The 13,646-nt window shown below is 55.2% G+C and overlaps 1 protein-coding gene across 1 annotated transcript; it reads right to left on the bottom strand.

Annotated features, from left to right (window-relative positions):
- Positions 1–1,136: 1,136 nt before the first annotated feature.
- On the bottom strand, positions 1,137–13,398 carry NCLIV_007710 (f14o23.7 protein, related; the record flags this gene model as incomplete). Its single annotated transcript, XM_003880282.1, has 16 exons — positions 1,137–1,657; positions 2,019–2,163; positions 2,314–2,675; positions 2,824–3,070; positions 3,271–4,560; positions 4,842–5,163; positions 5,667–5,722; positions 6,734–6,775; positions 7,272–7,645; positions 7,841–8,038; positions 8,567–9,329; positions 9,819–9,893; positions 10,624–10,732; positions 11,184–11,341; positions 11,855–11,945; positions 13,391–13,398. The coding sequence occupies 16 exons, from the start codon at positions 13,396–13,398 to the stop codon at positions 1,137–1,139; spliced, it is 4,761 nt and encodes a 1,586-aa protein (XP_003880331.1).
- Between the last annotated feature and the right edge of the window lie 248 nt (positions 13,399–13,646).

Here is a 13,646-nt window from a genome sequence, read left to right as displayed (position 1 = left end):
GGCTACAGGATGCGCTTAGGCTTCGATATCTTCGGTGTCCAGCATAACATGCAGCAGGCCAAGCGGAATAGAAAGGACAGGAAGAGAAGCAGTACAAAACTCCAGAGGCGAGTGAACAGCATTAATCAACTCGGTCTTGCAGTCGCGTCCATCGCGGACCCCTGACATCGGTAACTTGGTAACAAACCAAGCAGGCACAAAACTCAAAACTCTCGGTATGCTGGGAAGCGACAGAAACGAAGAGACGGAGGATGGATGTGTATCGATAGGTAATCTTTGAAAGATTTCACATCATACGTCAGCGAACTCGCTATGCTGTGTTCGACCTTAGATGTGTACAAAATCTTTGTGTAAGCTAGATTTTGAAGGCGCGCTTGCATAATATTACTTCTTCACGAAGCGCCCATTTGGTTCGTGTTTTTCTGCAGATCCGACATACCTTTGTCGTCCCTTTACCCTCTCTGGCTAAAGGTTCTCACGATCTGCTGACATGGTACGTCGCATCAGTGCACAACACGCTTCTTCATCTGCATATGCCTATAGATACGGACATAACAATCTTGTTGTCACTCGACAGGCACCCCTTGTGTCTGCGCTTTCAGCTAGTATTTTTAACGTGTATTATACATTGTAGGCACCTGCTCGGCGTTCGCTCCCGCTCCTCGCGGTGCACAGACTCTCCTCAGGCGTGATTCCATGACGCAACGCATTCACTCCCTCAGGCATTAACGCTGGCGCTCACCCACCACCACGGTCTGCGTTTTCAACTCCACGGCCAAAACAGCAGGTACCCTTTGGGAAACCCCTTGTACACGCTGCTCTTCCTGTTGACTGTCAGTCCATTCATCTCTACCCAACTCGTATCGTTTAAAAAACGATACATATCCACGCTTCTGCCTTTGCCCCTATCTTCCGCCCTCCGTTCTCACTCGCCCTCCGTTCTCGCTCGCCCTCCGTTCTGCCTCCTCTTCCATTGGAAAAACCAAAACCATTTTCTCTCCGGTCCGGCTCCGCTCCGCACAGAAGCTGCGTGACCGAAATTCAATATGCTGCCTTTTTCTTCGCGCTCAGTTTCTTCCCAGTCTCTTGTTCCTGCTGTTTACGAGTCTCTTGCTGCGTATGTCGTGGATGTTTGCTCAATGTTGGAAGCCGCCCTCGTCTTCCTCACTGTCGTCGTCCTCGCCTGCGATGGAAAAGAACGGCTCGTAGCTTGCTCGTTTCCCGGTACCGCCAGAGAGACGTCTCGGCGCTGTCGACACCACAGCATGCCCTAACGATGATGGAACGTTGAAAACTTCGTCGTCTGTCACTCCCCTCAAGCGACTTGAGAAAAGGTTGCTTTTCGCAACAATCGCTTTGCCGTCTTCCTTCTTCGCCTGTCTATCGCCGTTCAATTCACTATTAGCTTCCGCGAAGGCGTCGACAAGGCGACCGAAGCGGTCAACGGTGTGAGAAGCTGAGCCGCCTGGGCTTTCCTCCTCCCCTTCGGGGATTTCGGGGATTTCTCCTTCAGCTGCATGGATCTCAGGGTACTCATTGAAAGGACTGCGTCTCTCGCTTGGACGCTCCGATAGTTGCATCCCGCCTACGCCATGGTGAGATAGGCAACAGTCGTACACGGAAATAAGACATGGAGAAAGAATGCAGACGAGCCCGACTGCAGGGGAAAGCAGGAAAGAGACACACAGGAAAAAAAAAGAAGTCCATAGAGAGAGCAAGAAACGTACGGAGGAAAACGAGGAAGCTCTCCCAAGAGGAAGACTACAGCGCCACCCACCACCGAGGACGCAATCCGCAATGGAGGGCTTGTCCTCTGAAGAGAACAACCGCGAGGGTACGGGGCAGATAGAAAGGAGCCTTAGTACAGAGACTTGAGAAATCGCGCATGTGCCCGTGGGAAAAGAAAAAACAACTAGCACATGGTGCATGCCTCCCACCCAAAAAATATGCTACATGCCTGCAAAAGGGAGAAGCATGGGGGAGCAGGGAGGGGGAAAAAGCGGAACTGGCGCACTTACTGAGTGCAATGAGGGAAGCGATAACCAGGTGATACTTCGGCGGCATGTCGTGGTCCTCTCTTGCTTGCTCAGCGGCTTCGAAAAATGCAATGAAGTCCGCGACGTCTTCCTCAGCTTGTGTCTGGTGACCTTCCTTGTTGCTCTCCTGGGAAGCAGACGCCGAAACAGACCGGCCCTTCCCATTTAGTCGCTCCCCGTCTCCCGCTGGCGTCCGCCTGCTCCCCCCTGGCGCTGGCCCAGTGTCTGAACGTAATGGTGACTGGTCCCTGTCCCTTGCTGGGTCCAGTGTACGTACAGTAGAAGCGGACCGCCGTGCAGCCGCTTCCGGCCGCTTGCTCCACTGGCGCCAACTAGGACGCGAAGAGCTGCCGCAGATAAAGCGGGAAATAAATGGAGAAGCAGCTATCGACGGCTCTCCACCCGTCAACGAAACCGAGAACGGCAGCCGATTACTAGTCTCGTCATGCCTCGAGGCTTCGGAAGACTGGCCGGGGACAGGTGGTACCAGACCAAGAGCACACGCCAGAGTGCGCCGGTGCGCTGAGTCCACCATATCGGCGGGCGGTAGGAAGAAAGTGTTGGAGGAAAAGGGAGAGAACGACGAAGACGCATGGAGGGACGACGCAAACACCTCTGTTGCCAGGGTGACAATTGTGCCTGAGCAAAAAGACGCGGGAGAACAGAAGGCGAAAATGGAAGCGAACGCTGAGGCAAAGAAAAACCTGCGCCAACATAAGCAAAGGTGCGAGACTGAAAACGGAGTGTCAACACGCTTCATGATCTGGTGGGGCGACGCCGCCCGTACCAGGTCCACATCTGCAGTTTCGCAGAGAGAGAAGGTTCGCGGTTCCCTCCGGCAATTCCCAACTTCCTGTCTCGTCTTCTGGTGGCATCGCCGTCTTGGTGTTCGCCGTGTCTCCAGCTCGAACACCCAGGAAGCGTCCCAACCAACTCTGCCTCTGTTCGGGCACTCGCTGTGCTTGGCTCGCGAACTGGAGCCTCTGTCGGGTGGAGGGATACATCGTCAATGGTGGACAGCAGTCTTCGTGGAACTGAAAAGGAAATCACAGACCAGCGACTCAGGAATATCCGGAGAGAAAAGGCAAGAGACAACTGAACAAACAACGCGAGACGAAAGAAAACAACTGGCAGTTCCCGGGGGAAAGATGAGACAGACTGCCCGAACGTGGGGGCGACAAGTCGAAACGAGCTCCACACACGACCGCCTCTCTCCCCCTCAGCTCTGTCTTACTTTGAGGTAGAGTGGTGCGTCGGCAGGGATACCCATCGATGTCTCGCAAAGTTCCGCCTCGACACGAACGCGGCCTGCTCCAGAACCGCCGCCTTCCTCGAGGTTTTCCTTTCTTTGTTCTCCGACGCTATCAACCGTGTACGTCAAACGCAGGTACCCAATCAGGTTTCCGAGCAAGGTCCTTGCTGCGTCCCGTTCACTCGCCTCCACGTCCCGCTCTCTCTCTCCCTCCCAGACTGTCGTTTTTGCCTCTGGCGCTGCTTCCATGTCTCCGGCCTCACGCTTCTCCGTACTCGCTGTCTCCTCTGCGCGCCGTCCCCCCTCCTCTCCCATCTGTTGCTCTGGTACCTTCCGGTCGCTGCCTCCCGCGGTGTCCGGACCTTCTTCGCGCTCTCTGCTTCCCCTGCCCCCCGCCAAGTGCCTTGCGCCTGTCAGCTCCGGCTTCTCTCGCCCTAGACTCGCTCCGGCTCTCTCGCCTCTCGCCGGCTCATGGCGGAAAAAGCAGGCGAGTGAAGAGACGAAGGGCGGAGACGAGGACGCCGACCGCTGCGTCGGATCCGCAGGAAGTGGCGCGAGCTTCTCGTGGATCGAGTGGATGATCGGCGGCGTGTGGACGGAGGCGCCAACGACTGCCATCACCGACTGAGAAGGCCGATATCCAGAAGAAGCAACACGAGACGTCCCCGTCTTCTTGGACAAACCGGTGTCTGCTCTTGCTGCATCCCCTTCTTGCGCCCCTCGTTGCTCCCCTTCTTTCTCTTCTTTTTTGTCGCTTCCACGTGAGCTCTCGGGGATCCACTGAACGACTACGGTGCGGCCGAGGAGAGCAGTCACGGGCACGTCTGCTTGGCCCCGCAAGGTTTTCGCATCGATGAGGGAGAAGTCAACGACTGCAGGCGCGATCGCCTGCTTGAGTTTCTCGGCCACTTGCCTCGACCACGTGGAAGAGAGATGCGGACGCCCTCCCCACGTGCTCTCCGTCCGCTCCTTCTGCCGCTTCACGAAATTCGCCATCCGAGTCTTCTGCAGCCTCTCCAACTCGGACGGCCCCATCGTCCCCGTCGGCAACTCCCCCAGCAGCATCGCCGAGTAAAAGTTTCCCTGTGTCGCTCGCGACTTCGCAGAGCACGGCGAACCGGAAGACGAAACCGAAAAGGAAGAGACGGAGGCAGAGAGCGAAGAGAGGGAGGAGGCGGGGAAGAGAAACTGATTCACAGTATGCTGGAGCAGATCGCCGTCTTCGAAAACCGTGAAGAGGAAACGCCCGGGCGGCAGGCTGGAGAACGGGCGCTGAGAAAACAGCAGAGCGAAGAACACAGAGACGGAAAACGATCTGGCGCCACGCGGGGAAGCGAGATTTGCGGAGGCACAAAACAGACGTCGGCAAGGCAAAGGGGAACAGGCAGGCACAGACAAAAAGAGACGCGCCAACGCGTTACTGGTAGTTGCCGAGGAAAGCACGCGAAAGGACCACGACTGGGCGAGGCCAAGGCAGAAGGGAAGGCGTAACCTGGCCCTCAAAGAGAGAGACGAAGAAGACGGAACGTTCCTTGCTCCTGTGCAGGACTCACGCTAAGAGAGACGCTGAGGTCCACGCGCCGAATCGATAGCGACGGATTCGTCGCCTTCGGATACCGAAGCACGCCTGTGAAAGGATCGTATCGGAAGCGCTCTTCATTGAAGTTTCCCCCAAAGTTCAAAAAGAGCTGGACGGTTGTGTCCGACGTTGTGTCGCGTTTCAGCGCGGCCTCCGAGGTCTTCGAGGAAAGGCGAAACGCCTCTAGAGGGAAGTCGAGACGCGCGAAACCTTCGACGTTGTCACCGCGGATAATCAAGGGATACCCGGCGGCGCTGACGACGGGGAAGAGCGCCGGAATCGCCGCAGGGAAGAGCCTGGGGAGAACAAGAAACTGGGAGAACGAGAAGCGCGTGAAGAAGGAAGGAGGGACAAAGGCCGCAAAAGGCGCGCCCCGCAAAAAGACTCAAAGGAGACACAAATGAAGACTCGGTAATTTCTTCTTCGCAGGCCTTTTCTCCCCGCGGTTGCCAGCCTCCTCTCCCGCCCTTTTCTCTTGTGTAGCTCGGCGTTTTGCCTCTGGCCGTTCCCGGGGAGTGCGTTTTCTGGGGCAAGAAACTAGATGCGCCGAAGCAACGCGGGAAAGACAGACGAGGAATGGTCGCGTAGTGGCCAGAGAGTCGTAGAGAAGGGTTCTTAGCCCACGGCTCGGGAGGCGGGGAACAAACAAGCACAGAAACGAGAGGGACGGGGAAAGAGAAAGGAGGAGGGAAAGAGAGGGAAAGGGGAAGACAGGGAAAGAGGGAGGGAAAGAAAGAGAGCGACACAGATGGAGAGGGGCGGAAAGAGAGAGAACGCGAAACAGCCAGAGATGCCTTACCAGGTCTTATGTCCGACAATAACAGCATTTCCCTCTGACGATCGTGCTTCGTAGTCCTGAGGATCGGTAACGAAAACGAAGCGAAAAGGAGAGGTCCGAATGAGGCTGGAGACATCGTGTGGGAGACGAGCAGAGGCGAGGGAGAGGACCGTTGGTAGAAGACCCGCGGGGAACATGAAGAGAAATGCAACATTCAAGAAGACCCAGCGAAGAACGGAGTGCAGGGTCACGCCACGACAGAGGCGAGAAAAAAGGACGCGCAACGGAAACCCAACACGGAGACAAAAAGCAAGAACGAGAGACGTGAGAAACCGGAGAACACGACGCTGGGAGAACGGCGGCCGACGCAAGAGCCACGGAGGAAGACCATCTGCAATACGATGCCAGAAGACCGGAAAAGAAAGCGAGAGAGCACAACCGAGAAGAAAAACGGTTTACGTCTTCAAGTCGAAGTCGAGCTATATGACTCTGAGGCGGCATCCTCGGCTCAGGCCGTTTCTGGTATTTCCAGTCCTGTAGAAACAGAAACAAACCATCCCAACACACTCGACATACCTGTGCGAAAATCAACAACTATGGATACATGTACTATATCTCACATTTATGCGTATATATCCTTTATCTATGTATATATATACATATATATGGAAAAATATAAAAACAGACATACATGATTGGTGGCCGAACATATTATACACGCGCTGCATAAGTTATATCTACACATACACAAATATAAGTACATATCTACGTTTGGAAGCATACTCTATTTGGAAACACATGACCTCTACCGCCCTGCAAGATACACAAGCGTACGTATTGCATGCATATATATTGATAAATATGCAGGTAAAAAAGACTACACAGTTTTTAGTTAGACGTGTCCAAACATATCGCACAATGTACCAGCCCTCATGGCGGCACCGCAGACACACGTGTCAATATATATATATATATATATAGATAGATGGAGAAACATATATTCGTGTATTTGTGTGTATTTGGGAGGTAATTGTTGCCATGAACACGGGCGAGAGATATTTTTTGTGTCGAATTCACCGGCGCCTCACCTGGTCAAAGGACGCAAAAACCACGCTGCAGTAGTCCCCGTCCTGCCGTCACGGAACCGGACACAAGCTCGCAGGTCGAATTTTTCGTTGATAATTTTGTCCCAGCTTTTAACAACTGTAATTCAGAAGAATTTGTAGGAAATCCAAAGTTACTAGTAAAGAAAATAAGTGTATTTGGAAACTCTACACATTTACCAAGTAAAACAACGTTGGAAGGACACAGGAACAGCGAGAGAACGCGAGAGAGAGAACAGAGAAGGAGAAAGAGAGAAACAGATAGAGGAAGAGAATGGAAGGAGCACAGAGAGGAGAACGGTACAGAGAGGGGGGAGCGGAGCCAGACAGAGGCGTGCGGAAGAGGGAAAGCAGAAACACAGAAAGAAGAGAGATACGGAGAGAGAGAACGGACCAAGCAGAAAAGAGAGCAAGGGCGGCAGGCGGCATGGACCGGAGTGACCTGAAGACGCAGGGGGTCGTCAAGCCAAGCACAAGGATCAGGCGAGATGGGTACAGCTTTTGAGGTTTTTCTCTTTCCTACCAGTGCTTCCGGTGGGATTTTGTACTGGATTTCGACACGGTTTCTTTTCTGCTCGACGGACCCCTGATTCAGCGCGATGTCTTTGTTCCCGCCGCCACCCCACCATTCAAAGCGTTCCGGCGGGCGGTCGCGATCCTCCGCAAGACTCCCTTGCCGCTCCCACACGCCCAACTCTCGGCAACTCGTTGGCAAATCCTTCCCGACCTCGCGCACGAGCACCTCCGCCGCATGCCACGCAGGAAGCAGCTCTGGTCCCAACCGAGAAGAGTGCGAGACAGAGAGGAGATCCTCGCACCGTCCTCGCCGAATCTGCAGCTCGGTGTGAGATAATACGTTGCAGCCGACGGGATAGAAGGCAAAGATGGAGACGGCGCCTGGCAGGGGAGGATCCAAGGGGCGAACGGAAATGAGGAAAGCAGAGAAAGGTAGTGAGGAACAACGCACACGCGAGAAAAAAGAGAGAACAACAGGAACACCACAAGCCCACATATACCTACACACACAGATAAACATTTGTACGGAGATATACAAATTTATATGTATAGATAGACAGATAGATAGGTCTCTACCTGGAGGCTGGTAGAGAGGAGGGGTGGAAGTGAAGAGAAGGTCGGGTTGAGCTTTTTCGATGAATTTAAGGGCCATGCGAACATTTCGAATGGTCAGAAAGTCACTTTCTTCGCTCGCGCGTGCGACCGCGCTCTTCTGCACTCCATCTCCGCCCTCGTCAGGAAGAAGCAAAGTAGGGCGGTCGACTGGTCGAGGACCTGCACGGACCCGCCGCATCAGACACTCGTCATATAGAGATGTGAATATACATATGATGCAAATATGGAAATATGGAAATGTAAATATATCGAGACATATACATACCAACATTTATATATATCTATATATTTCTGCCTAGAAAAGTATCTGCAGATAGATGGAGGCAGGGGTAAAGTGCGGGCCACCGGAGAGACAGAATGCGGACAGCGGAGTGGAGTGTTGAAGCGTCTTTTTGCGTTTTTCTGCGCAACAGGAGAGGCGGGGACATTCCGGCAGGTGTGGTGAAAAAGGCACCCGGGAGCCAGGAGGCTACCCCGAGGACGGAGAGTCGAAAGCTTTTATTCGAGCAGCACGCCTGGGTGCGGAGCCGAGAGGGGCGCAGGGCTGGAGAGAGGGGGAAGATCCCAGAGAGAGAGACACACACACACACACAAAACACGCCCCAGAGGAGAGAACGGACGAGCACGCGCGAGCTTTTCTCCTCGCTGCCGCGGGAATTCCCCCGGACCCGAAGGCGAGGTTTTTACCCATCGAGACGCGCGAGGGACCTTTGTCGTCGTGCATTTCCACCAAGAAGAGCGCGCAGCGTATATCGGCCGCAGAGTAGACGCTTCTCGAGCGTGGATACGCGTACAGTTGAACTCCATCACGATCGGCCGTTTTCCACTTTGCTTCTGGGTCTGCGTCGTCGCGTCCTTTTCCGCTTTTCGCCTTTCTTTCTGCCTCTCCCTCGCGCTTCCCCTCTGCGCCGTTCTGCGCCGACTCTGTCTCTCCTCCTTCCTCGCTTGCCTCGCCCCCGAGAGCCATCCCCTCGGGCACCCCGTCGTCGGCTTCTCCCCGCAGAGGCATCGTCGTCGTCCCGCGGTTTCTGTTGCTTCCCTTCTCGCCTGCATGCGCAAAGCTGCGGCCTGAGAGGCGGCGAGCGCCGCCTTCTGCACCTGGCCTGTCTCCTCCGTTCGCGCTATCGTCTGCTTGTATCTGCGTTGTCTCTTCGTCGCTGCGAAACCTGTCCCCCTCCGCCCTCGCCTCACTCTGTTTCAGCATGGGGAGCCGAGACGCGAGGGCGGCAGGCGAAGCAGAGGCTGTGGAAGGCGCGGACGGGGACAGACTGGAGGCGACAGCCAGCTCGTAGGGCGCAGGCTCGCAGACCGTTATCGGGTCGGGCGAAGGCTCGAAGGACGCGCCGTAGGCCCAGTCTTCCATGCCGCCGTTAACTGGATAGACGAGATCGGTCATCGAACCGACGGGGTAGTAAAAATCGCCTTTTTCCAAATCACGGCCTCCTGCACGCTGGACAAGAAAAGACAGAAAAAACGGGACGTCCAAAAGAAAAGGAGAGAAACAGTGAGAGAAAGAGGAAGGGGACGTCCAGAGAGAGACCAAGAGGAGAGGGGCAAACTGCGGAGGAAGAGGAGGCGAGATTGAGGGAGAAAAACACGGGGAGCAAGATTCGAGAGAAAGAACAAAGACAAAGAGGAAATGGAGAGAGAACGAGAGAAATACAGGAAAGGAGACAAGGAAGGAAGAGCCGAGCGGAAGGAAAACGAAGAGACGCCCGGAGGGAGACAGGAGAAAACCCGACGTGAGCTCATCAAGCAGAGAGACACCAATTCAGGAGGCGGGAGAAAGTCAGAAGAGAAGGCGTAAGGATGCAATAGAAAAGAATGGAGAGAAGGAGTGACAGGAGAGACGAGAGCACACAAGGAAGCACGGAAGGCAGATGAGAGACAAAGAGTTCGATCGAAGGTAAGGTAGGGAGAAAAAAGAAGCCCCACTCACCTGCAACGCACCGGCGAGCGATTTGAAAGCTTCGTCATCCGGCGAAGGCCGCGACTGCCACTGTTCTCGTCCCAGCTGAGAAGGCGATAAGACGTAAATCCCCGCAACTCAGTCGCGTTGCATGCACGAGACGTCGCGCGTCAACCTTGAAAAGAAGACACTGCGCGATATTCAAGAGCAGTTCTTTCCTATTTCCGAGTCCCTCCCGGCTCGTAACTATGGGCGCCCTCGACGTACAATCAATCAACTCTAGACATACACACCGCTAACAGGGCGTATATGTACAGAGCGCGGAGCTAGGGGTACAATATTTTTCCACAGGCATGTGAACATGCAAACACGAACACCAATACATACACATACACATAGATATGCAGATACACGTCTCCCGGGAGAAGACAAAGGCAGCTACACAAGAGTCGGGAGCGCGCGGATGCTCCACACGGTTGATGAAGCACGCGACGGATCACCGGAGCGATGCCTCCGTGGACGGCTTCTGCTCAACAATAAAGTGCCACGCGGCGGACCCGGAGTCGGAGACGGGCAAGCAGCGAGCGGTAGCGCCTGGGCACAGCCGCCGCCGTTTCCCGGCGCGCGCTTGCATGCGGTGCAGGTTCGAAACAAAGGGAGAGGAGTAGGTCTCTTGGCGCACCGGGGGAGTCCGACCGCATGCTGGAAAGGCCCCGCGATGCGGAGACTGGCGATGACGCAGGGAGCAGTGTTTGACGTCACGAGGGGGAGGGGCTAGTCAGAGACAAGCAAGCGGAGTTCTTGGCGTCTCGGACCGCAGGAAGGAAAGACGCACCTGCTGAGAGTGGTCATAGGATCCCCACGGATAGGCGACAGCGCGCATGCCGCCGTGCCAGGTGATGCCGCCGAGAATCAGGTGGGTCCGAAACAACTCGCTGATTGCTCTGCGAAGAAACGAGCGGATGCACGGTACACTGGAAAGCAGCGAAACGCGCAAACGCCCAGAGAGGGGGTGTCTGCCTCGGCGCAGAGACCGAATTGTTCTCAAAGAAGACAAAAATGCGGAAAGATGAGGCAAGGCGCGCCGCGGAGAAGCGGATGGGGAGTGCATACAAACGAAATTGCGAGAGGCGCAGACGGCGCAAACCCAAACCGTGAAGAAGAAACCGAGGTGGAAAGTCGAGAGAACGAGAAGAAGAGAGACGAGAAGGAAGAGGAAAGGAAGCGAGAGGAGAGAAACAGAGAAAAAGAGAGAAAGACAGAAGGAAGAGAGAATGAAGAGGAAGGGCAGAGAGAAGGGGGCGAGAGAAAGAGAAGGCGAGAGAAAAAGAAGGATAAAGAATGAGAGACAGAGGGAGGAAGAGAGCGAAAAGAGAGACAGACGCGTTGTCTTACCGGGCGGCTACAGACTGGAAGCACTGGTCCGCTTGGCGCTGATAGGGGAAGTCGCGATTCACATCGACGCCCACTTCTTCCCGAAAGTTCCAGGCAAACCCGACGGCGTTCGGAAATGGCATGACGAGCACGCGTCGATGCCGCATTAAGTACGTGACCTGAATCGACAAGAACGAGAGAGGAACTCGGGAAAAATGACAAGGCGAAAGAAACGTGGAAGAAGGCGCAAAACGAGACAGGGAAGACGCCTCGTAGGGTCCACACGGCGCTCGCGTCTTCAACTCCAACACAGATAAAAGGAGAGGAAAGAACAGACACGAGGGTCGTAATCGATCTGGTGGCCGACGCTGCCTTCATATAGATTTATAAATATAAACAAAGATATATATGAATATATACGCATGTACAAGCATATATATAGGCATATGGTTGTGGATCGTGAGAGACGCTCAGCTTCGGCATGCGAATGTGGAAACACCGCATGCGTTTGAGCACGCATCGCGGCCCAAAAGGCACCGCTCGTGGTATTAGGTTGTGCAGAAGGAGAGGCGGAAATGCACCCCCGACATACGAACGAAGAATGGAGACGAAGCAGACACACGACAGAGGAGATACAGCGGGAGGACGAGTGCTCGAGGAGAAAATGAGACACGAGGAAGCGTGGAACTGACCTCTCCATCACGCCGATACCTCGCGCACAAATAGCGCACGAGTTCGACGGCTGCTGTCGGTCCGGCGCGTTCATCCCCGTGAACGGCGCCGCTGTGAAGGAAAAACAAGGAAGGAGATTTCTCAGCGACGGAGAAAACTCTCCAAAAAAAGGAGTGCAAGGAAAACAAGCCCAAGGCGATGCAGGCCTTGGAGGCGATCCACGGCCGCAGTGTGTGAGTCCGGCCACGGCAAGAGAAACGGCAGACAGCCGGCACTACGGACACGCACGCTTCTGAAGGAGGGAAGCAGAGCTTAGACTGAGCTACTGGTGTCCTTCGAGCGGACGCCTCCGCTGTCCCCTCAACGTGGCAACCCCAAACGGACCAGGGCCACAGACGCGCAGAGAGATCACACGCAGATCCCAACCTCCCTAGGCGGGGCGTTGCAGAAAGCACGAGAAAAGCATCTCCACGCGTCTCGGAAAACCGAAAAGGGACGGTAGATCGAGAAGAGTCGCATTTGGGAGAGCGGCATGAAACGCCGACCGCGGAGGCAGAACCAGAGATGCCAGGACAGTAGAATGCTCGCTTCGCGGTTGATGCAGTCGTGTTTCTCAGCGAGTCGACAACTCAGGCGCCGAGGGAGACGAGCAACACATGCGGGGCTTCCTCGATTTTCGGAAGAGAAAGACTCGCCTGAAGAAGAGGGTCGGAGTGGCTGAAGAGAGGAAGGCGAAATCTCCCACCTCAATGAGAGGAAGTTCGCAGCCGTTGAGTTTCCCGCACGAGTAGCTGTGGAAAGCACATGCAGAGTAGTCACCGCGAAGGAAGCATGGGCACGGAAAACGCGTGAAAGTCGGTTTTTTATCGACATGTTCACAATTTGGAAAGGCATCGGCCTTCCCAGCTCGCCGTCCCTCTTCCTTTCCGTCTGATGTCTGCGTTTCGACACCTCGCCGGCGCCTCTGCCGCCTCGGCGAAATCAACCAGTTTGCGAGCGCGAAGCAAACGCCGCAGCAGAAGACTTTGTGTTCATCAGTCAAAAATGGAGTCTACGAAAAAGACAAGCTCTTTGCGGAGCACTCTGCATCCAGAGCGCGAGTGTCGATAGACTGGTCTGCGCGTGGCGAGTGAGCCCTCGTCAGCGGCGCCTCTCCCGAGGTCGCCTTCCACCGGGCCGTCTCAGCAGCCATGGCACACAGCGCCCCACGCGGTGTGTGTGAAAACACGGAGAGAAAAGAGTAGAACAGCGAACTGCGGAGAGACACCCCGGCGTTCGCGAGACGTTGTTCAAAGAAGGGACCCGGTGCGGCTGTATGGCAACGAGGACCCGAAGAAGAACGAGCCTGAACAGTGAAAGAGTCCTCGAGTCGAAATGTACAGGGAGTCTCTCGTTCCTCACCGGCTCACCGAAAACGTACTCTCTCTACTGTTCATAGGTTCATCTTCCCTCTCTGTTTCCTCTTTTTCTCCACGGCTCTTCCGTTTCTTTCCTCTTGTCTTGCTCGCCACTCCCCTCCTTGGGCGGCTCGAACGTGGCAGCGGCGCCTCTCTCACCGCTTCATGAAGACAGAGAGGCCAGTTTGCGCGCTCCAGTCCGTGACGCGCACGAGAGAGGGACACGCGCCCTGAATCGCCTGGAGCTGTTCCAAAACCTCATCGTAGGTGTAGGGCGCAAGGGGAGCTGGCGAGGCCGGCCACGCCAGAGCAGAGGAAGCCGGGAGAGGATCCGCGCTCGCAAACAGGACCGGCAGAGCCAGCAGGGGAGACAACGGCAGGCGAAACGTATCAAGAGCCTTTGCGGTGCCGCCAG

Source organism: Neospora caninum, chromosome III (assembly GCF_000208865.1).
Source record: "Neospora caninum Liverpool complete genome, chromosome III".
In the NCBI taxonomy this organism is placed as follows: Eukaryota; Apicomplexa; class Conoidasida; order Eucoccidiorida; family Sarcocystidae; genus Neospora; species Neospora caninum.
This window is presented reverse-complemented; position numbering and strand designations above follow the sequence as displayed.